Raw genomic sequence first — 26,378 nt, 5'->3', positions numbered from 1 at the left:
TCATACAGCAACTTAGTATTCATTTCCATATCCTAATATCAGGAACTGCTGAATGAGTACATTGAGGCTAGGGACACCATCCCATTCACGTACTACAACTTGAACCCTAGTGCTTAATCGCACAAATAGAGCGGGTTCAGATGATACAGCCCTTTAATTAAGATGTTGATAGTACCACAAAAAAGATGACAGAAATGGAGTTTGTTTAGATTGGAAAGATGAAACTTTGGGACTGACCTACTTGCTATGTATAAAAATATCAACGGTCAATAAAAAGATCTGTCTAATACTCAGGCATTCAATACGTTTAATTCACTACATTAATTTAAAGGTGTTTTTATGTTCTTGAAAAACATAATTGTTACCTGCATTGGCTTGTTGCATAAGGGTAATAGAACAAGAAGTGATTGAATCTTGCCAAGAATCAAAAATAATTTTCCACTTACATTAGTACAAATTGTTAGGTCTTTTGTTTTGCATTTCTTTGGATCAACACTGCAATACTAGAGGTTGAACTTGTTTTTTTTTCAATTCAAACAGCTTACCAAAAACATATTTTTAAAGTGGTATTCCCATTTAGGACATTTATGGCATATCCATGGGATATGCTATATATATCTGATAGATGCGGGTCCCAGCTTTGAGACCAGCGCCTATCTCCCTGTCCCACACATGATGATGATATCAGGCGTGGCAGATGACACCAGACGTGGTATAAGACAGCAGGCGTGACAGGTGGCACAACATGACTCCAACACTCTAAGGCACAGGATCAAATACAGCACGGGATACAGTATACAGGTAGCAGGGCACGGGAACAGGATAACACTAAGGGACCATTTGCTAAGACTAACATGGGTATACACAACAATGCTCAGGCAAGGAGTGAAAGGGCAGAGCCCTTTTTATAGTCCAGGGTGACGTTACAGTATCCCCCCTCTTACGCCCCCTCTTCTTGGGACCAGAGCGAGAAAGGAATCTCTTAATGAGGGTAAGGGCATTGAGGTACTCTTTTGGCTCCCAGGACCTCTCCTCTGGACCAAACCCTTTCCAATCCACCAAATAAAAAGTCCTTCCTTCTACTTTCTTGGAGTCCAGAATCTCCTTAACCTCGAACACATCGGAAGAACCGCTGAGAGCAACTGCAGCACTAGGAGTTTTAGTGTAGCGGTTCAGGACCATAGGCTTCAGGAGGGACACATCAAAGGAGTTTGGGATCTTGAGGGTAGGAGACAGCCGAAGCTTATAGAAGACAGGGTTAATTTGTTGCAAAATCTCAAAAGGTTTGAGGAACCTGGGAGCAAATTTGTGCGAAGGCACCTTCAGACGGATATTCCTTAAAGACAGCCAGACTTTGGTACCCAGAAGATACCGAGGAGGCTCTCTTCTCCTAGTATCTGCTTTTCACTTCATGCGATCGACAGCCAGCAGAATAGAGGACCCGGTTTGCTGCCAGATCTGTATAAAGTCCCCAAATGCTGAGTCAGCTGCAGGTACCTGGGATGTAGCCGAAACAGGAAGAGGGATTTGTGGATGTTGGTCGTAGACAATGAAGAACGGTGTGGAAGCAGTGAACTCACTTGTGTGGTTGCTGTATGAGTACTCGGCCCACGGAAGAAGCTCTACCCAGTCATCATGCTGCATGGAGATGAAGTGGCGAAGATAATTCTCCATGATTTGGTTAATCCTCTCGACTTGGTCATTGGACTGGAGATAGTAGGCTGAGGAAAAGTCCAATTTCACATCTAGGAGTTTATAGAGGCCTCTCCAGACTTTTGAGGTGAACTGAACCCCCCGATCAGACACGATGTGAAGGGGCAAGGCATGCAAGTGGAAGATGTGCTGGATTAGATTAGCCAGTCGAGGAGCAGAAGGTAGGCTGGTCAGCGGAATAAAATGTGCCATCTTCGAGAACCAGTCCACCACCACCCAGGCCGTATTGCATAATGCTGAGGGAGGAAGATCTTTTACAAAGTCCATTGCTATATGCTGCCAGGGAGCGTTGGGTACAGGCAGAGGCTGGAGGAGACCGGCAAGCTTGGAGTGAACAACTTTGTTGGAAGCACACACAGTGCAGGAAGTCCACAATATCTTTGGGCAGCGTGGGCCACCAGAAATGATGAGCAATCAGATCTAGAGTCTTACGAACACCCGCGTGTCCAGACAGTTTGGAGCTGGGTCTCCAGCAAAGGATTCTCCTCCTGTCTGCTAACCGCACAAAAGTCCTCCCCGGAGGGATGTCTCTAACTTGCAGGGGATTAGCAAAAATAATGCAGGACGGGTCTATGATACATTGAGGGGAGTCCACAGTGTCTTCTGTTTCAAACGACCTGGATAGGGCATCGGCCCTCAGATTTTTGTCAGCGGGACAGTAGTGGAGCACAAATTGGAACCGGGTGAAGAACAGCGACCACCTGGCTTGACGGGGGTTCAGCCGTTAAGCCGACTGAAGATAGGTGAGGTTCTTGTGGTCGGTGTATATCAGGATGGGCTGCGCCCTCTAGTAGAGGACGCCACTCCTCCAGAGCCAATTTGATGGCCAGTAACTCCCGACCCCCAATAGAGTAATTGCGCTCTGCGGGAGAAAAAAGTCTAAAGTAATAGCCACATACTACTACCTTTCCTTTGAAGCTTCTCTGGAACAGAAGTGAACTTGCACCAACAGAGGAAGCATCCACCTCCAACGAGAACTATCAAGACACGTCAGGGTGATGGAGGATTGAGGCTGAAGTGAAGGCACTCTTAAGGCTAATTAAATGCAGATTCTGCCTCCGGAGTCCACACATTGGCGTTTATACCTTTCTTGGTAAGGGTTGAGATGGGAGCCGTCAGTGAAGAGAAGTTTGGGATAAACTGCCGGTAGAAGTTGGCGAATCCCCAAAAACGCTAGCCAAACAACAGTCCTAGTACAAGAGTACCTTTGATCGTGCAGACAGTAGCAGAGGCTTAGGCACAGATGAACTTGAAGGCAGAGGACGCCACACGTGGCGGATGATATCAGGCGTGGCAGAGGACACCAGACGTGGTGTAAGACAGCAGGCATGACAGGAGGCACAACCCGACCTCAACGCTCTAAGGCACAGGAACAAATACAGCACGGGATACAGGAAGCAGGGCACGGGAATAGGATAACACTAAAGGACCATTTGTAAGACTAACATGGGTATACTCAACAACGCTCAGGCAAGGAGTGAAAGGGCAAAGCCCTTTTTATTGTCCAGGGTGATCATGGGCTAATTGGTGATATTTCACATGTGAGTGCGCTGGTCCTTTAAGGCCGGGTGCAAACGCGTGCACCCTATGGGACACAGCAGAGCTGAGTGGTGGCATCTGCTTGGTAGGTGATGCCGGGCAGCATTCACAAGTCCATGGCCATAAATTGGAACGGCGGTCCGCGGCCGTGGACATTACACAGGACTTACATCTATCAGACACTTATAGCATTTCCCGTGGTATGCCATTAATGTCTTATATAGGAGTATGCCTTTAATAAACGAAGAACTTACCGATATATATTTATATGTATAGAGACAGACACCGATAGAGACAATAGTATTAGGTAGAAAGCTCTTGATCATTAGAAGTACGTTATTGCTTTCAATACATGGTGCAAGGTCAATAGGCCAGCATGTCAAACAAGTCATAAAGATGACCCCATTTGTGGCAAGCTTAAGATATTTTTGAATTCTTTAAATAATATTTTAATTATGCGAGTACTTAATATGACTATAGTGCTGAGAAGACATCTTGGAATTTCAGTAATGGAACTAGAAATAAATGATGACATCACACAACTATATTATATGAAGTTACCATGTTTATTACCTGGCAGGACATTTAGGAAGTTAGAAATAAATGTAACATTGTGAAATCTACAGATACAAATAATTTTATTATACATTCTCTTAACTATACCAATACACCAAACCTCGTGAAGGGGTTTCTGGGACTAAAAGATTTATGGCCTATCCTTAGGATTGGTGGAGCTCCAACCGCTCTTTCCCTCAGGAGTTTACGCTACTACTTTGTTAATGTGAACTTTTGTGATTTTAAACATTCACATCTTTTTTTACATGTGCCTATGGTTGTATACATCAACTATTTTTCCTAGTGTACAAATTTTTTTAGGCTAATTTCACACATAGCGGACTTGCTGTGTCAAATTCCTGAAACAAATCCCCAGGCGGTCTCTGCACACCTGCCCGCGAGTAATGATGTATCCTCACATGTAACAGCTGCGGTCTGTGATTGGCTTCAGCGGTCACGTGTCAACATGATACGTCATCACTGGAGGCCAAGTGTAAAGCGAATTATTACAACGGGAGCGCCAGAGAACATAAGCATAGTGGTTTTTCTTTTAAATGTATCTGGAGATGAAGACATTGTTGCGGATCTGCAGCAACATCTGCTACAATAGGATTTACTTGTAAATTTCTTCTTCCCATTGAATTCAATGGAGGAAAATCCGCAACAAATCCGTGCACTTTCCGCAGTAGAAATTTACATACTTCGGATGTAAGAAGGTCAATTTTTGTGCAGAAAATTTCAGAGCAGTGTTCAAATTTTATCACTTTTTTGCTACTGTATTACGCTGTGGATTTTCTGTCTGCAAATCCGGATGGAAAATCTGCAGAAAATCCTCTACGTATGAACGTAGCGGATTTACTATACTGTTACTATAGTTACTATTTACTCACTGTTACTATAGTTATTTGTATTCTACATAAGAGATAGTAATGATAAAATATTTACAGATTTGCCCATCAGCCAGTATGAGATGAAACATCAGTTGTTCTTATCAGAAGAACATCCTAGCATGTTTGTTTGGTAAAGGCACAGGAAGGTACTTTAAAAGGAGATAACCTTGTAAAAGATAAAAAAACAAACTAAACTAATCAGCAATACAGTAAATCAAAGGTAAATATTTGGTCAGCACTATGGGAAATACATTGCAGTTAACTCCATTCTAGATCTGATTTCCTAATCTCTACCTTTCAAGTTAATGATTTAAACCTTCCAATTTATGATATTATTTGTGTACTGTAATGAGAGAACATGTCATCTTGTTAACAAAATAAAATAAAAATGAGCCTTTATTTTAACACCGGATTCAAAATATTCAGAGCTCATTGTTTTCTACAGTTCAGTTATGGTTTTATTCTGAACGCAGTTGTGATTCGCCTTCAGAACATAGAACTTAGTTGCTTGCATCAGGAGTAAATGACCCAATATAAGAAAAGCTCCTAATAACAAACAATGGTCAATTTTACAGAAAATTGATTGGCTTGCATTTGTAATAGGTTATTGTTTTTCTTTTTCTTTTTTTAAATCTCTGCTCATTTTGGGCTTAGGAGTCCAGTGGGCATTTCTACTCAGTGATTTGACAGCTATCCATGCATGCACACTTATGCACTGATTGAGACCGCCCACTGGACTCCTAAGCCTTGAATGATCTGAGGTATAAATGAATAAACTACAAGTTATACTGAATCTTTTCCCACAAATATATATATATATTTTTATTTTTTTATATATTTTTTTTTCAATCTGCTCAGCTCCTCCTGCTCTATGACATGTTGCCCACAGATAAGACTGCATTTTCTACATGACAGGTACCCTTTAATGTAAACCTGTCAACAGGTCAGGTTCCCTTAAAGATTATCTATTAATGTTGAACTAGTGAGTTCAAATACACCCTATAAAAAACCCTACAAAAAGCCAACAGCTACAATATTGTTTGTCATATATGCCGTTCCCATCTAGGAGCGATTTCAGCCATTTAAAGGGACAAGAGAAGTCTGGAAAAGATGGGAGTCATGGATAAGGTAGGCTCATTTCTTCGGACTTTAGTGAAATATATTTTATTTGAAAGTCTAGCTTTGAAGTCATAGTACAGACTCGCCAAATTAAAGCAAACTTGTTCTGGTGACAGTTTGCTATAACTCCTGCACTCAGATTATGTTTTGATTCCAGAATAAACACCAAAAAATTCGTTTTACATTAATTCTGTACTGTAGCAGGCTCATCCGCTTTTCATTTCTCATCTTGTTCATATCTTATGTATCACGACTTTACATACCATGATAGCTGGGAGAGAATATGACTAACTAAAAACACGGAAGAAAAGAGATCCAGACAGCTCATCCAAAAAGGAACTGATTTTTCTCACCCATGCGACGTTTCAGCTCCTCAGAGCCTTTCTCGTGCTTGAGAAAGGCTCTGAGGAGCTGAAATATTGCATGGGTGAATAAAATCAGTTCCTTTTTGGGTGTGCTGCCTGGATCTCTTTTCTTTCTTGTTTTTGGGACGGTCGGATCCAGTCCTGTTGGGCTTTGCACTCCTATTTTTTGCTAAACTATTCTGGTCCTGTTATTCCTTGTTTGAGATTAACTAAAAACATTGACGCTCACAAATTTGCATATAAACACAATTATTGTCTGACATGACTAAAAGGTCACTGAGAATTTACGGGGATGGAAAACACTTAAATGGGTTATCCTACCAGGACAACATCTGTCCATATGACATATTAGGGCATATGGACATTAAAGATGGGAAGCCGTGCTCAGGACCACCTGGAGTGCCCACTTTAGATTGCTCAGCATATTACATGGTCAACCATTCGTCTGAATTGGTGCCATGTATTATTAAATTTCCCCTGCACTGGAAATGTGCAGCTATCCGCAGCTTGCTCCATTAATAGCCGCTGAAAACCGGGGTTTTCAGATGATGGACCAGCAGCACGTAACCATCTATATCTGAACACAGCTTATTATTATTATTATTATTAAAGGGGTTTTCCCACAAATACCATTTATGACATATCGATTTGAAATGCTATAAACACAGAGAGCATGGGTACTCTGCTCCCCTTGGAAACTTGGCCATACAAATGCTTTATTTTTCCTTTGAAGTCTCTCTCTTAGTGTATCTCTCTCCCTCAGTCCCTCTCTCTCAGTCCCTCTCTCTCTGTCCCTCTCTCTCCCTGTCTCCCTCTCTCAATCAATATGAGGAATACCCCTTTAACAGTTTGCATAACACCATCAAATTCTGTACTGCTTTACAATGCAGTAAATATTACGACTGCATTGACAAGACTACCCATATGTTTATAGTCATGCCTCATTCACACAATTACATTGATGAAAACATGTCATGACCCACATCAATGAATTCTCTATATTGTAAGCAATTAGTAGTAACATTTTTACACCTATTTTAAGTAATCACACATTCGCTCCTTGACATAATATCTTCATAGGTCTATATGTCCATCAAAGGGCATTAAGATACTACAAGTTATGAAAAAATATTGGTGAAAGGTGGACCATAATGGGAGTAGTTCTCTTTCTCAGCAGGATTGGGGTGATAGAGATAAATAATTAGCTAAAAGGGGGGTGTCTGGATGATCTATGGAATGTACCCATCTGCTCATTGTCTTTTACAAAACATACCTACATAGGACATATAGGTTTCCATATATGTTTTACTTCATAAACATATGAAATGTGAACTGATATTAAGAATGACTCATTACCAGAGGAGTAAGAAACGACATAGAAGGCATGTATAAAGCTGGCCTTACACATCTCATGAAAGTCTGAATGCAGATTTATTAATACTGGTGCACCATATGAACGATGCACCAGCCTCTCACCCCGGAAATAATAGAGCTCCCACACAGGAAACCAACAGACCGTGAAGAAAGACATTTTTGATAAAAGAACCATTATATTTACTACATATACATCCTACATATCAATACCTCATTGATATTTGATAGCATTATCAATAATTGTTTTTTTAATCATTCAACTACATTAAAGGGGTTATCCAAATTGGAGAACACCTTTTCAAAAGCAAGCAGGAAACCCCCCATGATTGGCGGATATTGCCAGGGGAAGATGTGGGCCCTCCACACATTTGCCCTGCAGGGGTGGACCCAGGAAAATGTAGTATTATACGCGCCCATTCACATATTGGGTGTATACCATAATAAGTCAATTGTATTGCTACGTTCCATAAAATGTGAGCCTTTATCAGTAAGTAATTCCCTTCATATAGTAAGATAGACTAACCTGCTGTAAGACTTCTTGATGTTTCTTCAATTTGGCTAGCAATGTCTCTTCTGAGAATATTCCACTCTTCTACAATGGCTTGGACATCATTTTTTATAGTGCTTTGTTCTGAATGAAGAAATCTCAACAATGATAGGCTTTTCCTTAAAAGTGTCTCCTGCTTGGCAGCTTTCTCCCTGTGAATAAGACAATATGTGTTCAGTACTGTTCAAGTTTTACATGTCAGGCACACATGTCCAAATGTTGAGCTTTTGAGGTTCCATCACGTACACACAAGCTGCAAATGCAACTTGGATATCCATGGCGGTTTCCATTTTTAACCACTGAATTGTACAGCTACATTTGTCTTGTTTCATAATCTAGATTATAATTGTAAAATCTAGAAACAATTGTAGGGCATAGTTAAAACGCTGCAGCGAATAGTTGCCAGAGTGCTTAGGTGTGTGCGACCTGTGCGGTGGCACAGGGCGCATCAGCTTCCCCGTGATAAAGGGGGCTCCTGAAGCTTGTGACCATTACAAATTGTAATATTAATTGTATAGCACTAGTCTTCAGACATTGTATAGTACGGTTATCAGATTACTTTATGTATGAAGCAGTTATTTAGACACTGTATATTGTGTGTCACTGCTACTTAGGCACCCTACAGAATATTTTGGCAGTGTATGGCGGCACAGTATAGCATTTAGTCATTTAGGAAACTGTGTGGAAGTGTTATTTAGGTATCCTACTATATGGTGCTTATACTTAGGCACTGTTTGGTATAGTTAGTTTTACATATATACATATAGTATATACCAGTAATTGGACTTTGCAGTTCAATAGTATTAGGCTCTGTTCACATCTGTGTCCGTTTGGAGCCTCTGTCTCAGATTCCGTCAGGTTTGATGGGAAGAATAGTACTGCATGCATCGCTATGCTTGCCATCAAAATGACAGACACTGCGACAGAACACGAAGAACCCATAGGTATCTGACTGTTGTATGATGGATCCTTCATTACTATGTGGTTTCCATTATAAACAGAAACCTTGGCGCAGAGCAGATGTGAACAAAGCCGAACAAAATTCAAAGAATAAAAAAACACAACTCAAAATATACTTTATTAAAGAAGACATCACTGAATGAATGCTTTTGTTTTTATTTTTATGTATCTTGGAATCAATGGGACCTTTTTAAGTCAGAATGATCTGATAATTTACCTGCTATGGGCTTTTATGAAATCAGATTTCCTCTCACTGCCCTGAAGTCAGTCAGCACCTCAGTAGAGGAGTCATTGTCAGCAGTCTGTATTTTGTGAATGGGCTACTCACATGGCTGACTGATGAGCACTTTAACAGCCTTTGTAGAGAAGTAGCACAGAACTTAACTTCTCTGCATATCTGCCCGACCCATTATCAAAATTACTTCCAGTATAAGGCTAAATTGTATGTTTTTAGATTTATTTATTTTTTTGTTTAAAAACTCCCATTGAGAGACATGAGTGTTTATCTAGAAAAAAACAAAAACCGTATGTTGAAGACACAACAAAAACGCACAATGTGAATTCAGTGTTAGGGCTTATTCAGACGAACAGGATATACGTCCATGCAACGTGCGTGATTTTCACGCGCGTCGCACGGACCTATATTAGTCTGTGGGGCCGTGCAGACAGTTGCGTGATTTTTACGCAGCGTGAGTCCGCAGTGAAAAACTCACGACATGTCCGTTCTTTGTGCGTATTTCGCGCATCACGCACCCATTGAAGTCAATGCGTGCGTGAAAATCACGCATGCCACACGGAAGCACTTCCGTGGGACGAGCGTGATTCGCGCAACAGCTGTCAAACTATGAATGTAAACAGAAAAGCACCACGTGCTTTGCGGTTTACAAACATCTAAACGGAGTGTCATAATGATGGCGGCTGCGCGAAAATCACGCAGCTGTGCATCATACGGGGATGCCACACGGAGTTGTTTTTTTAGGCACTTTTTAAACCCAAAACCAGGTGTGGCTCAAAAAGGGAGATAAAGAATAAAGGACAGATACTACTTCTCATTTGAATCCATTCCTGGTTTTGGCTTCAAAAACTGCATAAAAAACCCTGAAAAAAACCTGTCCACAAACAGCATGTATGAATACTCCCTAACAGTATACTAGTGAAAAGTTCTTCACTGCTGTATTTGCATCGAGGATAGCAGAAAGTGAATTATCCTTGGCTTGTTGTCAATGTCGCTGGTGGGTGCCAACTAAAAATCCTCTCCATCATGTTGTTGCGGCTTACGCCCTCATACACCAGTCTTGTAGGTGTGAACTACATATGACAGGATACATGCTACTATAAGATGATTGTAAAACTTTCCATAACATTTTTCCTAAACCCATCTTAGTAGCGGTTGACACAGTGCCAATCCACAGAGAGCAAAAAAAATAAAAAATACTTTAACCTATTTAAAAAAAGAATCCCTTTATAATCGTTCATGCCATCTATGGGGAAATACATAAATACATGCAAATTGCACGGACACTATAGAACAATATCTAACTCTATGGCAACCATGGATCAGATATAATGACTCCTGCATTCTCCAACACATTCATATAGACTGTATATTATTTCATGCTCAGCTATAAGCTTAAGCTATAAGAAACTATCGTTTGGGTCACCCACTCAACACCCACACAACATATGCCAAGTTCAGTTACTATAATTTACAGTATGATTGAATTCTATGTCCACGTAGAGCCCCTGCGGAGGAAATTTTATGTGCCTGTTTACTATTCTTTTATATATGCAATCTTCCAATAAAAAAAATTTGGAAGCGAAATGCTTTTATGTCTATCATATTGTCTTGTGACGTCAAAGAATTCCATCAATGAGCACCTTGTACTGGGAACTGACCATTAGAGATAAGAGAGAGAAATGCTTTCATGTTATCCTTATTCTGCATCAAGCAAAGCCAAACCACAGCAATGTGTGGCTTATAATGCCATTATACACAATGTAGTTTTGTTTTTCATGGGTTCAAATCATTGAAAGAAATAACACGTTTTACATGCAATTCTGCAAACTACAGAACAGCAGAAAGTGTGTGTCATGTGGCAGGAAGCCAAGCATTTCATACAGCATGTGGCCTCCAGATGAAATCCGCTTTAACATACTTCATCCCAGTCTGGTTTCGACAGAAGTCCTTATCTCTATTTCATGTCAAGCTTTTGAGCACTCACTACAGTCTACCACTCCTTTATTTATGGAAATATGTTGTGTGTGCTGATATGAGGTTCACCATCAAAAACACATGGAAGCTGCGGCCTGATGAATGCAGATCGTCTGTGTGATCTTTGTGGGAGAGGAAAGAAAAAGCGCTCAGTGCGTTACATAAGAGAAAGTCCACCTTTATAGGAAATTCACTACATCAAAGTATCTGTAGACAAAACAAGAAAGATATCTGATAAAAAAGATTCACTGGATAAAAACCTATGACAAAATAATAACAATAATAATAAAAATAATAATAATAATAATATAATTACTGCCAGATTTTCTATGCAGGGATATGAAACGGTGCATGTATACAGAATAATTACCACGGCAGAGCTGTCACTTCTATTCTGACAGTCCGGGAGACTGAGAAATATTACTGCCGGGGATTAAAAATACCCCTCTGAGCGAGAGGGATGTCACTACTGTTCTAGCGCAAGTCAGATAAAACAAACAGGGCAAAGGGGTCAGAAAATAGATTCCAGGCTAATAAAAGTCAATGCTATTGCTTGGTCATTCAATATAATTCATATTATTAATGCTGGATATTTTATCAGAAAGCGTGGTAAATGATTCCGCTGATAAAAAAAAAAAAAGACTATTTAATCAAAGCATCATAAGGACTTTTTATGTAGATTTTGAAATGTCAGCGGTTTTTGACACTTTTTTAGTCGTTTTTTGCCGTGTTTTTTTAATGCATTTTTTCAAGTAGCACTCCCACAAAATGTTCATTCTCTGGCCTGTTGGAAAGGCACATTATGTAAGTTGAGGTGAAGGTAATTTTCTTACCGGTGGCTGTATTTGTGAGTTATCCACTCCCTTCTTGTCCTCCGCTGTGTCATGTGACCAGCAATAGGACTCTCCAACTGCCACAGCGCCTCATGTGTGGACAGGAAGTCAGTTTCTCCATTCATTCCTATAAGACTCACATCGAGGCCTATTGATGGTCACATGACACAGCTGAGGACAACAAGGGAGTGGATAACTCACAAATACAGCCACCGGTAAGAAGATTACCTTCACCACAACTTACATAATGTGCCTTTCCATCGGGCCAGATAATAAAACATTTTGTGGGAGTGCTGCTTTAAGCTCTCCATCAGTGGTATCTAACTGGTATTCTCCAGCGGAGTCATCAGTGTAAAATTGTATGATATTTCCTAAAAAACTCACAAATACAGCCACCGGTAAGAAGATTACGTTCACCATAATTTACATAATGTGCCTTTCCAACGGGCTAGATTATACGAAACCTAGTGAGAGTGCTCCTTTAATCAATGAATTGCATGAATTGCCCAAACCGCTGGCAGTGTTTAATAAAAAAAAAAGCGTAAAAAAAAAAGCTTCAAACGCCTTTTCTACCTCCCATTGATTTCAATGAAGGTGCAGAGGCAGAAACCTTTCCAAGACAGGGAATGTTGCTTTATTTTCCCCCGAGCGGGCAAAAATCACCCAGGAAAAAATGCCTCTGCCTCCCATTGAAATCAATTGGGAGAGATTTGGGGTTTTTTTTGGTGCTGAAAATCAGCATTAAAAAACTGAAGAGTGCACTTGGTGTAGAGCGGTGTTCACAAGTCTCTGTTTTACCATAAAACCAAAAACTGTGGTGATACCACAATGTATGAACACAGCCTATGAAACTGCTGAGCAAAGTTAAAAGGAAAAAATAAATAAATATATATATATATATATATATATATATACACACACACACACACACACACACACACACACACACACGTGTGTATATATATACTAGTCCTTCTCAATAAATTCGAATATCATCAAAAAGTTTATTTATTTCAGTAATTCAATCAAAAAGTAGAACCTATTTCCAGCATTTTTTTTTCTTTTAATGTCGAGGATCATGGCTAACAGTTAGTGAAAACCCAAAATGTAATCACTCAGAAAATTAGAATATTCTGTAAAAGTTGAAGATTGTAGACTCATGGTGTCACACTCTAATCAGCTAATAACACAAAACACCTGCGAAGGTTTCCTAAGCCTTTAAATGGTCCAACAGTCTGGTTCAGTAGGCTACACAGTCATGGGGAAGACTGCTGATTTGACAGTTGTCCAGAAGACAGTCATTGACACCCTCCACAAGGAGAGTAGCCACAAAAGGACATTGCTAAAGAAGCTGGCTGTTTACAGAGTGCTGTATCCAAGCATATTAATGGAAATCTGAGAGGAAGGAAAAAGTGTTGGAGAAAAAGGTGCACAAGCAACAGGGATAACTGCAGCCTTGAAAGGATTGTCAAGAAAAGGCCATTAAAGAATCTGGGGGAAATTCACAAGGATTGGACTGCGGCTGGTGTCAGTGCTTCAAGAGCCACCACACACAGACATATCCAGGACATGGGCTACAACTGTCACATTCCTTAGGACAACGTCAGAAGTGTCTTACCTGGACCTAGGACCAAAACCACTGGTCTGTTGCTCAGTGGTCCAAAGTCCTGTTTTCAGATGAAAGTAAATTTTGCATTTCATTTGGAAATCTCGGTCCCAGAGTCTGGAGGAAGAGTGGAGAGGCGTCAATGCAAGTTGCAAGCGGTCCAGTGTGAAGTTTCCACAGTCCGTGATGGTTTGGGGAGCCATGTCATGTGCTGGTGTTGGTCCACTATGTCATATCAAGTCCAGAGTCAGCGCAGGCGTTTAGCAGGAAATTTTAGAGCACTTCATGCTTCCCTCGGCTGACAAGCTTTATGGAGATGCTGATTTCATTTTCCAGCAGGACTTGGCACCTGCCCACACTGCCAAATGTACCAATACCTGGTTTAATAACCCCAGTATCACTGCGCTTGATTGGCCAGCAAACTCACCTGACCTAAACTCCATAGAGAATCTATGGGGTATTGTCAAGAGGAAGATGAGGGACACCAGATCCAACAATGCAGATGAGCTGAAGGCCAATATCAAAGCAACCTGGGCTTCCATAACACCTCAGCAGTGCCACAGGCTGATCACCTCCATGCCACGCAGCATTGATACAGTAATTCATGCAAAAGGAGCCCAGACCAAGTATTGAGTGCATATACTGGACATACTTTTCAGTAGGCCTACATTTCTGTATTCAAAATCATTTTTGAAATTGGGCTTATTTAATATTCTAATTTTCTGGGGGACTAAATTTTGGCTTTTCATTAACTGTTACCATAATCATCAACATTAAAAGAAAATAATGCTGGAAATTGATCACTCTGTGTGTAATGAATCTATGTAACATATGAGTTCTACTTTTTTAATTTAATTACTGAAATAAATTAACTTTTTGATGATATTCTAATTCATATATATATATATTTTTTTTTAAAGGATTTGGGCACTTAGGGTGCCTGTACACGTAGTGGCTGTGCCACATAGCCAAAGAGCGCACAGGTTTACAGAGAATTGCTGCAGTTTTGCAATGTGTTTTTTTGGCTGCGTGTCTTGTATAGGTAAATCACATGGTTTCAACATTCAAAGTGGTTTGAATGTGCATGTATCATAATGGCATCAGGGCCACTACGTGTAGGGGCAGCCTAATATATGGGTCATTTATTAAATTGCTTAAAGTATGGACAAATAAGCAGTATCACATGATTTAGGATGTATTCATATGGTGCGGAATAATGTGGCAGAGAGATGCACTATTAGAAAAAAAAAAACACCGACAAAGGCCATACTTGCAAATGGACACAGCCAGGCCAGAAATGCTGATGAAAGGGCGAGCAGGTGCTTTAAATAATAATAGCCACTCCCACTAGTCTTGAGGGGAGTGGTGTGTGGTGCATGGGATGTGTAGTAAGAAATAATAAATGAATAGTGTGTGTGCAAGTGTAATACTATAAGTGAAATATAGGGGGCAGTAATAAATGAAGTGCCTCAATAGAAATAAATGGATAATGGGGTGCAAGTGAGTGAAACATGGAGGGATAGTGTGTACGTCATGAGGCACAACGTGTATAGCCAGGTAGAAGCCTATTTGTGACGCCTTGATAATTCATAGAGCGGGCTACCCTGCTTGCTATGCCAAACAACAACACACCATGCTCTCCCAGCATCAAAGACCCGGCTGAAGTCTACTTGTGGCTTCTTTTCATGAGATGCACTATTAGGCCTCCTTCACACAAAGACAATTTCTGCCAATTTAAACTACACCAACAAATTTTTTTTTCTTAAACGCTAGCTGTATTAAAATATAACGTGCGTTTTTTATGGCATTTTTCATTAAGGGCGGTTTAGCACACAGCGTTTTTGCTGCATTTTCCTGTGGTGTTTTTCAAGCTATTTTTTGCTGCCATTTTGTTATGCAGTTTTAAGTGAGACCAGATGTTACATTAAAGTCTATAGTAAAATATGAAATTCACTACACAACTGTGTTCTGGAATGCAGCGTTTTTGAGGCAATTTTGTATTAAGTGGTGTCTTTTTCCAAATGCAGCGTGCTCTGAGTATTGCGTTTTTTCCCAGCCGTTTTTCCCATAGGCTTCACTTACAGGACTTCAAAACGACAGAAAAAAAGCATGTACAAAATGACACCAAATTAAAAACGCCACAAAAAAAGTTTTTTTTTTGTGCAGTTTAGTTGCCAGTGGGAAGGAAGCCGTTTGAATTTAGAAGACTCTGGAAAAGACGCCTGAAAAAAATGCCATACCCAGAGCATGCTGTTTTTTTTGGAAGAAAACCCCACTGACCACAAAATGGCCTCAAAAAACGCCACAAACTAAAACGTAGTTGTGTGTAGTGCATTTGATATTTTACTAAAGACTTTAATGCAACATGTTCCTAAAAAACATGTAAAAAAACACCATTAAAAACGCCTCAAAAAACGCATAAAATGCAGCAAAACACTGTGTGAATCCAGTCTTACCGCACCACACCAAAACTGCATACTGTTGTTGCGGTGTAAAAAAATGTGATTACTGTAATTCAGTTCTTCTAGAGGAAATCCCAATAAGAACAAAAACTCTACTGGGATCCATTCCCATTTTTCCAAAAAGGAAAAGGAAGAATTATGCTTTCAAATGCCAGTGTAAATGCCCATTAACTGCTTTATTTGCACAGTATAATTTTCATACTTGTTTTATGTGTACATTAGTTTACCTTAAATAGAGTATATATACACCTTTACGAATTATCATGTTACTGGTTACAATGGTCTCTAGAAGCCCAATACGTTAAAGGAATTGCTTAAAAATGTGGCATTCACGATTCCTAAGTAGACAAGGTCACTTGAGATGGCCTGCTAAGTAATCAGAATAGACGACCTGATGTGTATAGTACATGCGGGCATTTCTAATGAGCTGTGATAATAGCAATAACAGAAAAGAGTGCAGGATACTGATACTTCGAGACGACTATCTGCCATTTAGAAAGGCGCGAGAGTTGTTTGGATGTGAGCATGCACGATAATCGCTTAGAGAGGCTCTGTCACCAAATTATAAGTGCTCTATCTCCTACATAATCTGATCGGCGCTGTAATGTAGATAACAGAAGTGTTTTTTATTTTGAAAAACAATAATTTTTGAGCAAGTTATGAGCTATTTTAGATTTATGCTAATTAGTTTCTTAATGACCAACTGGGTGTGTTTTTACTTTTTACTAACTGGGCGTTGTACAGAGGAGTGTATGAGGCTGACCAATCATTGACCAATCAGCGTCATACACTTCTCACTGTTCCAGCCCATTGTTACAGTGTGAATGTGTAGTGAAAGAAGCTGGGCTGGAACGATAAGAAGTGTATGACGCTGATTGGTCACTGATTGGTCAGCGTCATACACTCCTCTGTACAACGCCCAGTTGTCTATTAAAAAACTAATTAGAATAAATCTAAAATTGCTCATAACTTGCTCAAAAATGATCGTTTTTCAAAATAAAAACCACTGCTGTTATCTACATTACAGCGCCGATCAGATTATGTTGGAGATAGGGCACATATAATGTGGTGACAGAGCATCTTTAACTTCAATTGGTGAAGCGACTGAATGACTATCAATAAAACGCTCATTGATTGTGTGAAAATTATTAAAGAGGAGTACTCTCCCAATTCTCTTCTACAGGTGCGAATGCAGTGAACGACATTTGATTAAGTGATCAAACGATTAATTTAGAACGATTAATGCGTGCCTCTAATCCATGTTAGGTTGCGAACAGCAACTGTAACGGCGATCGCTAATACGAATATGTGCTCGTGTAGATGGGCCTTTAAGCTGGCTATACACAAGAGAAAAAAGTAATCTGAACCCGCTGCTATCGCCAGGATCGGGTAACTGTACTCTGACGGACGGAAAGAGGACAGTCAGGGGAAAGAGGGATCGGGCACAATGGTTTTGGGCATGGCTGATCTTTTAATAAGCTGCTGCCAAAAGCGTCTGGCAGAGGCTTACTCCTCCTTTCACCATTGAATTAATCATGCACTCTCTGCAGAGCTGAGTGTGCATCATTATAGTGGAGTTAGCAGCCCAAGTGTTTTGGTATGACCAACCTTACATATTATTGTTCAGTTATCAGTTCCAAATTAAAATACCGCCATACAGTTATGGTGCTGTTTATCGCCCTTTTGAATTTCCAACAGAATTGGGAAAGAGAAATCATCCTGTCTGATCTATGTTTCCACCAGCAGCAGCCCTCAAGTGAGGGTCTATCTGACCACATCTCTGTGTTATGACTTTATATTTATAGGAATGGAATAGATCAGGGGTCGGCAACCTCCGGCACCCGTGCCACAGCTGGCACGTGGGGCCTTGATCTCTGGCATGCTCTCCCCATGTCCAGCGCCGTTGTATGCTGTGGCGATGAACACAGGGAGAGACAGGGGCAGAGCGGAGAGACACAGGGGTAGAGCGGAGAGATACAGGGGCAGAGCGGATCTTCGTTAGGACGGCACACGGGGTACTTCATCTTTGATTTTTAGATTTCTTTTTAACGACACACCATACAAAAAAGGTTGCCGATCCCTGGAATAGATCATTCTCTATGGCACTGACACGTACAATACCACTTTATTACTGCATCGCTCATTAGCTACAAGAATGTACTAAGCATTGTCAGTAAAGTGCTTGTTTTGACTTACTTAATAATATTTAACATTATACTGATAGTAAGATTTGCTGTAACATCCATGAATAAATGTAAACAAACAGAACAGTCCTGGTAGCTGCAATGCCTGACATGGCTCTCCGGACAGAATTTCTACTGAATATATACCACAATGTGAGAGCCAAAACATATAAATGTCAGTGTTTTTCTGTAGCTATCATGCTGAAGGCCTTGTACACAAGCGTATATCTAGTTATTTGACCGTTAATCCTGGTGTCTCAGAGTGCACTATTGAGGCGCTACATTTTTATTTAAAGATTATAATGTCCCTTCTTAAAATTAATGTAAACCCTAAGAGGAGCAGCTTACATTGCTTGGGTTAGCATGCATGCATGAATGTGGGCTGTCATGTGGCCATTTTTAAACTTGCCTTATCCTTTTGTATTATTCTTAGTAGGCATGAATGTTCAGGGGTGTGAATATGTGAGTAATGCACACGCAGTTTACAGATAAGTAGAGAGCAGTGCAGTGGCGTAACTACCGCTATAGCAGCAGTAGCGACTGCTACGAGGCCCGCAGCATGAGGGGGCCCGTGCCACCCGCCAACACGGGCACCCCCATGGCTGGAGGCTCCGCTAGCAGCTGCTATGGCTGCTACAGCGCGACGCCACTGACGGGGTTGTTCCTACAAAAGACATGCATCCCCTATCCACAGGATAGGGGATACATGTGATAAGGAGAACGGGGGACCGAAAGTCCCCCCGAAGTTCTCCATAACAAACCTCGGACTTCCGGGGTCTCTCTGCAGCTCCATAGAAATTACTTTAGCATCGGTTGCGCTTGTGTGCATGCGTGACCAGTGCTCCTTTATTGAACTGCGCAGACGCCGGAAGTCCGAAGTTTTTCATGGAGAACTTCAGGGGACTTTCGGTCCCCTGTTCTCCTTATCGCTGCCAGCGATCACACATGTATCCCCTATCCTGTGGATAGGGGATACATCTCTTTTGTAGGACAAACTATAGGCCGTTTTTTTTTTTTGGGGGGGGGCTATATGGCGATATCTACAGGGGGGGTCTGTATGGCGTTATCTACAGGGGGGGGTCTGTATGGCGTTATATACAGGGGGGTCTGTATGGCATTATCTACAGGGGGGGTTTGTATGGCGTTATCTACAGGGGGCTGTGTACGGCGCTATCTACATGGGGCAGTGTATGATGCTATCTATAGGGGGGGCGCTGTGTGGTGGAATCTATAGAGAGACACTATCTACAAGGGGGGGTTGTGTGATACCCAGCAGAGAGGGGGGCCCCAGTCAAAAGTTTGCTATGGGGCCCAGTCTTTCCTCGTTACGCCCCTGGAGCAATGTATGCTTGAATACTCTGCTGTGTGAACGGAGCTTGTATGGCAGAATAAGGCCCAGGCATCCCATGTGCCTCCATATAGCACCATAATACCAAGGTATTCTCCCCTAAAATAATTACTTCTAGGGGAGAATGCATCTGTAATATGGAATCTGATGGAACATGCCTATCAGATTCGTATGCCTATGAAAGTACAGTATGGACTTCTAGACTTCTATGGGGAAGTACACTTAGTCAAAGACCCATTAGATCTAAACGGAAATTTGATCATAAAGACAGTGGCTACAATAAAAGGAGAATTAACAGGCCTGGTGAGTCATCAGATCGGAACCCCAAGGTAATTAATCTATCAGAACATATATTCTCTAAAACTGACATAAATGTACTAAGTAGAGGTCTGACTTTCTCACCAACTGCACCATTTGATGCATTCACAGCAATAAAAGATCTGAACCTGTTCGCCAGAACTTTGATGTTCAAGAGATGGCATTACAAAGAAGAGGATCAGATCTTTAAAACTGTTGAGGAAAAGACTACTTTAAGAGACCTAGAAATACTTATGGGCGAACAAGATGACACACAGGTAAGAGCCATTCCTGATTGTATTAAAAGAAAATCTGAAAAATTTCCACCTCTATTCTTATGTCCAGCAATTGACACATTTGTAAAAACAGTGTCTAAAGAATTTGACAAAATATCGAAAACCTTGGTCAACGATAATCTATCTAAAAATGAAAGAGAAAGTCTTCATAGACTAAAAAATCTTAGAGATGTCATTTATAAGCCCGCCGATAAGGGGGGAAACATTGTTGTATGGCCGAGGACAATGTACGAAAATGAAGCGAATCGTCAGTTAAGAGACAAAAAATGTTATAAAAAACTAACATTCAATCCTACTTCTTCTTATAGTGAACAACTGGTTAAAATTCTAAAACAGGCGATGGATGATGGAGTTGTGATCAAAAATCTATACGATGCACTTATTGTTCCAATACCTGTAGTAGCGACACTTTACCTTTTGCCAAAAGTCCACAAAAATATAAAGACCCCACCAGGAAGACCGATCATCTCTGGCCAAGGTAATTTCACAGAGAATATCTGTAAATTTCTAGATCACCATCTTAAGCCTTTAGCGGAATGTTTACCCTCCTATATTAGGGACTCATTAGATCTCCTACAAAAATTGGAATGCACCCATCTAGATGCTGATATGTGGTTAGTCACCTGCGACGTTGAATCGCTCTATACCAGTATCAGATACAGTGATGGGGTCAAAGCCACCAATTTTTTCTTAAGTATGAGCAATTTGGAGGAAGGTTTTGTTCAATTGCTTAGTACACTATTGGACTTTGTCCTGACACACAATGTGTTTACGTTTAATGGGTCATTCTACCTACAGCTCCAGGGAACAGCGATGGGGGCAGCCTGTGCACCCTCGTATGCCAATCTTTTCCTGGGGCTGTGGGAGAGAAACCTATTCCTGTCAGATCATGGTACGTCAATGAACCGGGTCATCTTCTGGGCCCGCTTCATCGACGATATCTTCATGATCTGGCAGGGTACTTCTGAGCAATTGCAACAATTTATGGCAGAATTGAATCTGAATGATCAGAATATTAAGCTTACATATAAATGTGACAAAAAACAAGTAGATTTTTTGGACATCCAAATCCAATGTGATGAGAATGGTGATGTCCAAACTGATCTATTCAGGAAAGAAACATCTGTGAATTCTCTTCTACACGCTACCTCTGCACATCCGAAACAAACGATTGCTGTTATTCCCACAGGCCAATTTCTTAGATTAAAACGTACTTGTTCAAGAAAAGAAGATTTTATAAAACAAGCTAAGGATCTAGAACATAGATTTATGGATCGGGGCTATAGCAATCGATGTATCAGGAAAGCGAAAAAAAGAGCTCAAGAAACGGAGAGAAACAAACTCCTACAACCAGCGGTTCGAGAAAACAAAATCAATGAGGTGAGATTCATCACGCCATATCATTCCCGTTGGGAAGAGATGAAGGGCCATTTAAATAGATATTAGGCGATTTTGAAAGCCGATCCGATACTTAACAAAATATTGCCTAAATTCCCTTCTGTAACTTACCGTCGTGCTAAAAATTTGAAAGACCATTTGGTCTGCAGTTTTTATACCCCAGTTCCACAAGGAAGAAAATTCTTTGGAACTAAAGGCCCAAAATGGGGTTGTTCCCCCTGCGGAGACTGTATTTCATGTCCCAATGTTGAATGTGCAGTAGAGTTTATGGACTCCGAAAGAAACAAAACGTTTAAAATCATGTGGCACATTACATGTGCGACACGAGGCGTGATATATTATGCAATTTGTCCTTGCAATAAAATCTATATAGGACTGACTACACGGGAATTTCGAACAAGAGTCCGTGAACATGTACGGGACATTGAATCCGCAAAGGAGGTTTATGATGTTGATAAAATAGAAAAATTAAAAACGATTCCACGTCATTTTAAACAGCATCATAACTGTAATTCCAGGCTACTGAAGGTGCGAGGAATAGATCATGTGGAAATGAATATAAGAGGTGGAGATCTGATGAAGAAATTATTAAGGTTGGAAAGCAAATGGATCTGGACTTTGAGGACAATGCAGCGGAGAGGCTTAAACGAATCGCACGGGTACGCTTCGTTTCTCTGATCACTGTGTATGTGTTTGTGTGGCATCATTTTTTAATTTAATTTTGTAATGTAATAATATACTTTTGTGATTTTAACATACGTTCTTTCTTCTTCCTAGTTCATCAGACATAGACGTTCATGAATACCATCGATATTTAGAGATACATCAATTTTGCAATAAAAGAAACTATATCAAAATGATATGCTATACTGATCTTTATAGATAAGTTCTTACAACTACCTACTTGCTGATCCCCATGGTAATATATATATGACAGTGGAAAATAATGAAACGCACAGAATTTTAATGAATAATTTTTAAACACAATGGATTTTTTGTACTATTGCACTTTAGTAAATTAATTTAATATATATTTCTGTATTTTTATATTGGCACTCTTTTGTTATATATTTTTTGATATTCTTTCACATGACTATATGTGCATATGACATATGTACGCATATATTCCTATATAATTCTTTATCAATTACTTTTGTAATCACTTTGCACATAATATACTACCATGGTGATGTAGATCAACACATGTGTTTCACATATGTGTATGAATAGCACTTATATATATATATGTCTATATTTTCTTATAATATATAGTATTTATTTATTCACAATGTCACATATATATATTTTGTATGCACATTACACTTTATGCGAACATGGATTGTTTCCATATCTATTTATTACTATCTTGTGTACCATATATAGAAACTTTTGTTTAAATATAAAGTAATGTGTTTTATATTTTAATATAATTCATTTTTTTAATGTTCTGTGCCGAGTATCTAAAGGATCTTCCTTATGTCAAACAAACTTTTTAGTTATACATAATCACGGTAGGGGATATATGTACATGTATCGAACATGGGATTTCCTGTAAATTCTGTGGAATTCCTCTCTATATATATATCAGATTTGGTAGATTCATTGTATACTAGAGAAAACATGCCTCAATCAAGTGCGCATGCGCTTGCGTCCCTAGCAACTCACCACGAGTCGGCATCTTGATGTGCACGTGACGAGACGCTGCTGTGATATCATCACGCGGCGCACTCATCACGTATCACATGATGCCCACACCATGTGATGATTGTCTATCGACAAATGCGGACATGACGCCAACAGTTGATTGAGGTAAATATCTGGTGCATTACTCTCACTTGGCCAATTGGTTTCTGATTGGCCTCTATGTAAGATAAATAGGAAGGATATACTTGTATTTGCCACCCCCAGACGAAGGCGGAAGCCGAAACGCGTTGGGGCTGGTCGCCATTCCTTGAGTCTCAGCCACATGGGTTAGTACTCTGTTACCTATTGTTCGATGTTCCTGTTGCTCTGGATACATATATACAATTTGCACTTAGCATTCACATATGTATGAGGAATTTTTTGATATAACACTCTTCATTGGTTCTTTTGAAACTTAATCTTAGTGTACGCTATAAACATCCTTCCTATGTATTCCTAAACAGCACAACACATTATTCTTAGCCAGTGTACTTAACTACATTTATACTATGCAATATGCATTTGTTTTGAGGTATATTCCAACAAGCTCATATTCACATGATTTCATTTTTTTGAACATTTGACTCTTGTTTGGCGGCCATTCTTTTATTTGTGATTCATTTTTAGAAACATATATTTGTAACCAGTATAATATTGTTGTGTAATAAAAAGATTATATATATTTTTTTGACTTATAAACTCCATGGTTCTTTCTTGTTTGGTTTAATATACAATAGGAGTACAGTCGTGTTACAAGGGAGGATGTATCTTGCTAGATGATGCAGTATGTATGCCCTGTTTATAGGATTTATTCTATGGTGGTTGTACGGAGTTGTAATACAGCCATGTGCAGGAAAAGTGGGAGACTGAATGACTAAAGACAAGATTGCACAGCCTCTATAATAGCTATAGTTTCAACTTCTTGTCTCCAGATACATAAGAAAGAGCAGCTCTGTAGCACAAACTTCATCTAACAAGTGAAATACTGTGCAAACTCCGAGAAGAGAAACAGTCATGAGTTAATGGGCGAGGAGGTGCATTATATGTAAATAAGTATAAAATTGATCGTTGTAGCTCAGGGAACTGAAACTTACGGAGGTTCACGTAGTCGGTCACTTTTTTGTTCAGCGAAAGTCTGAAAATCATTGCTGAATGGGGTTTTACCATAACAATACCGTTCTGCTAGATAATAAATGACACTTGTGGGTAATTGAGAACAGAAACAGATACGCAGTGAATTTTGACGTTTACCCTAAAGCCTAGCTATAAAATTTCAGGCTGCATGGAAAGCATTATGTGCATTAAATTGTGTATATTCTATTTTTATTATGTAGAAACTATCATGTATTCTCAGTCACTCGGCTATTCTCCTTGGCTTATCTATATATACAGTATATACAGCATGCTCATTTCATTAATACTCTTTTCTTCCTAAAGAGCCAGACGATAATTATTAAATCTGCTTTCTATATTAAATGTTGTGCACATTATATGCGTGTAAGAGGTTCTTTAAACTATGATCAAACACAATCCCGTAGACGCAGGTCAAGAGTTTTCAACTTGAAATGAACTCTGGAACTTTAGTCACTTTTCTACAGATTAATGGTAAAGCTTTGCCCTTATAACCGTAGAGATTGCTATGACAACAGTGATTATTATCTATGGGGTGGCAAGCTAAAAATACATTCAGTCTTCCCACATTATTGGTACATTTTATGGCCTGTGTCTGCCATGAGGACCTTCAGTGTAGACACTCACATGCTGAAAAGACCCTGTAATTTATGTCACGCTACACAGCCCGGTCATGAGATTTCTTACCCCAACAGCAGCTTGTGGTCTTGTGCCGTTCTTACTGCCTGTTGACAAGTTGTAAGCTCAGTTGTCAAAACCTGAAGTTCATCTTCCTTTTCTTTCAGTTGTAACAATGCAATCTGCAGTCTAGAACAAAATGCAATTTATTTGTGGTTGTTGTTAAGATTTAAAAAAAATGATACATATTATATTCAGTTAGTTTTAATTCTCATATATGTAAAAGAGGTTCGTGGTTTCGGCAAATAAAAAAGCTTTGATACACTGTACTGTGACTAGTTGCACACCTGTGTGAGCATCACATCACAAGGACAGCTTTTTGCCTTTGTATACAAACCATTAATTTTCCCATTCACTGATAGCAAGCAGAGATCTTGAAAATGGTGAGGAATTGAAACACAAAGGGGGGAATTTATTGAGACTGATGTTTTGTATGCCAGTATGAATCTGAAGTACGCTGGAGTAAGATGCACCTGATTTATTAAGAGGAGCAACTTAATAAATTATGCGCAACTCTGGCTGTCCATGCGGCAGAAAGTTAAATCTATATGGCAGATATGAGCTGGCAAAGATTTGCGCTACAATTTCCGCCTTATTTTGGTGTAAATTTTAGTAAATTTGTCGGACCGTAAGTGGCCTAGCCCCTTCTGCTAAGCCCCGTTTCCTTTTTAAAGTGCTAGAGACGGAGAAGAAATCAAAAAGTTGCTCGATTTTTGCACAATTTACGACTTTTCTACATCAGAAAACTGGCGTAGACTGGTAATTAATTAATCCCAAAAGTATATTAGAAGGTTGAAGAACTTTTATTACACAATAATTAAAGTGAAGGTCCCCCTTTGAACACTTTTTTTTTTATTGTTCAAATTAATCTAAAATGAAGCAACTTTGTAAATAGTCTTAATTAAAAATCTAATATCGGTTTGTGCCTACAGCTCATGTGAAGACGTGTAATTGACTACAAACATACCATGTGTAGTTTGAACCTGCAGTCATATTGCGATCCGTCTTACTCCCATTTCTTGCTAACAAACAAGCGGGGACAGATGCTAAGAAATATAACTGCAGGTCTGGACTACACATGGTGTGTTTGTAGTCTGTTACCATGGAGATACATAGGTCTCCACAGGAGGTTGCAAAGGTGGACCTTCCCTTTAACCTTTATTTATTTGCCAAAAAACTTTAAGATCTG

At 39.8% G+C, this 26,378-nt stretch overlaps 1 protein-coding gene across 1 annotated transcript in view; it reads right to left on the bottom strand.

The window, feature by feature from the left end:
* LEKR1 (leucine, glutamate and lysine rich 1) overlaps positions 1–26,378 on the bottom strand; it is a 160,910-nt gene that overhangs the window by 73,720 nt on the left and 60,812 nt on the right. The window contains exons 5-6 of the mRNA XM_075863652.1: positions 25,199–25,318; positions 8,079–8,254 (exon numbers count right to left, since the gene is read on the bottom strand). Coding sequence (XP_075719767.1) covers positions 8,079–8,254; positions 25,199–25,318 — 296 coding nt within the window. The remainder of the gene's footprint in view (positions 1–8,078; positions 8,255–25,198; positions 25,319–26,378) is intronic.

The sequence above is a fragment of the Rhinoderma darwinii genome, chromosome 4 (assembly GCF_050947455.1).
Source record: "Rhinoderma darwinii isolate aRhiDar2 chromosome 4, aRhiDar2.hap1, whole genome shotgun sequence".
NCBI lineage: Eukaryota > Metazoa > Chordata > Amphibia > Anura > Rhinodermatidae > Rhinoderma > Rhinoderma darwinii.
Note: the sequence above shows the minus strand (reverse complement) of the source record. Positions and strands in the feature narration are given on the sequence as shown.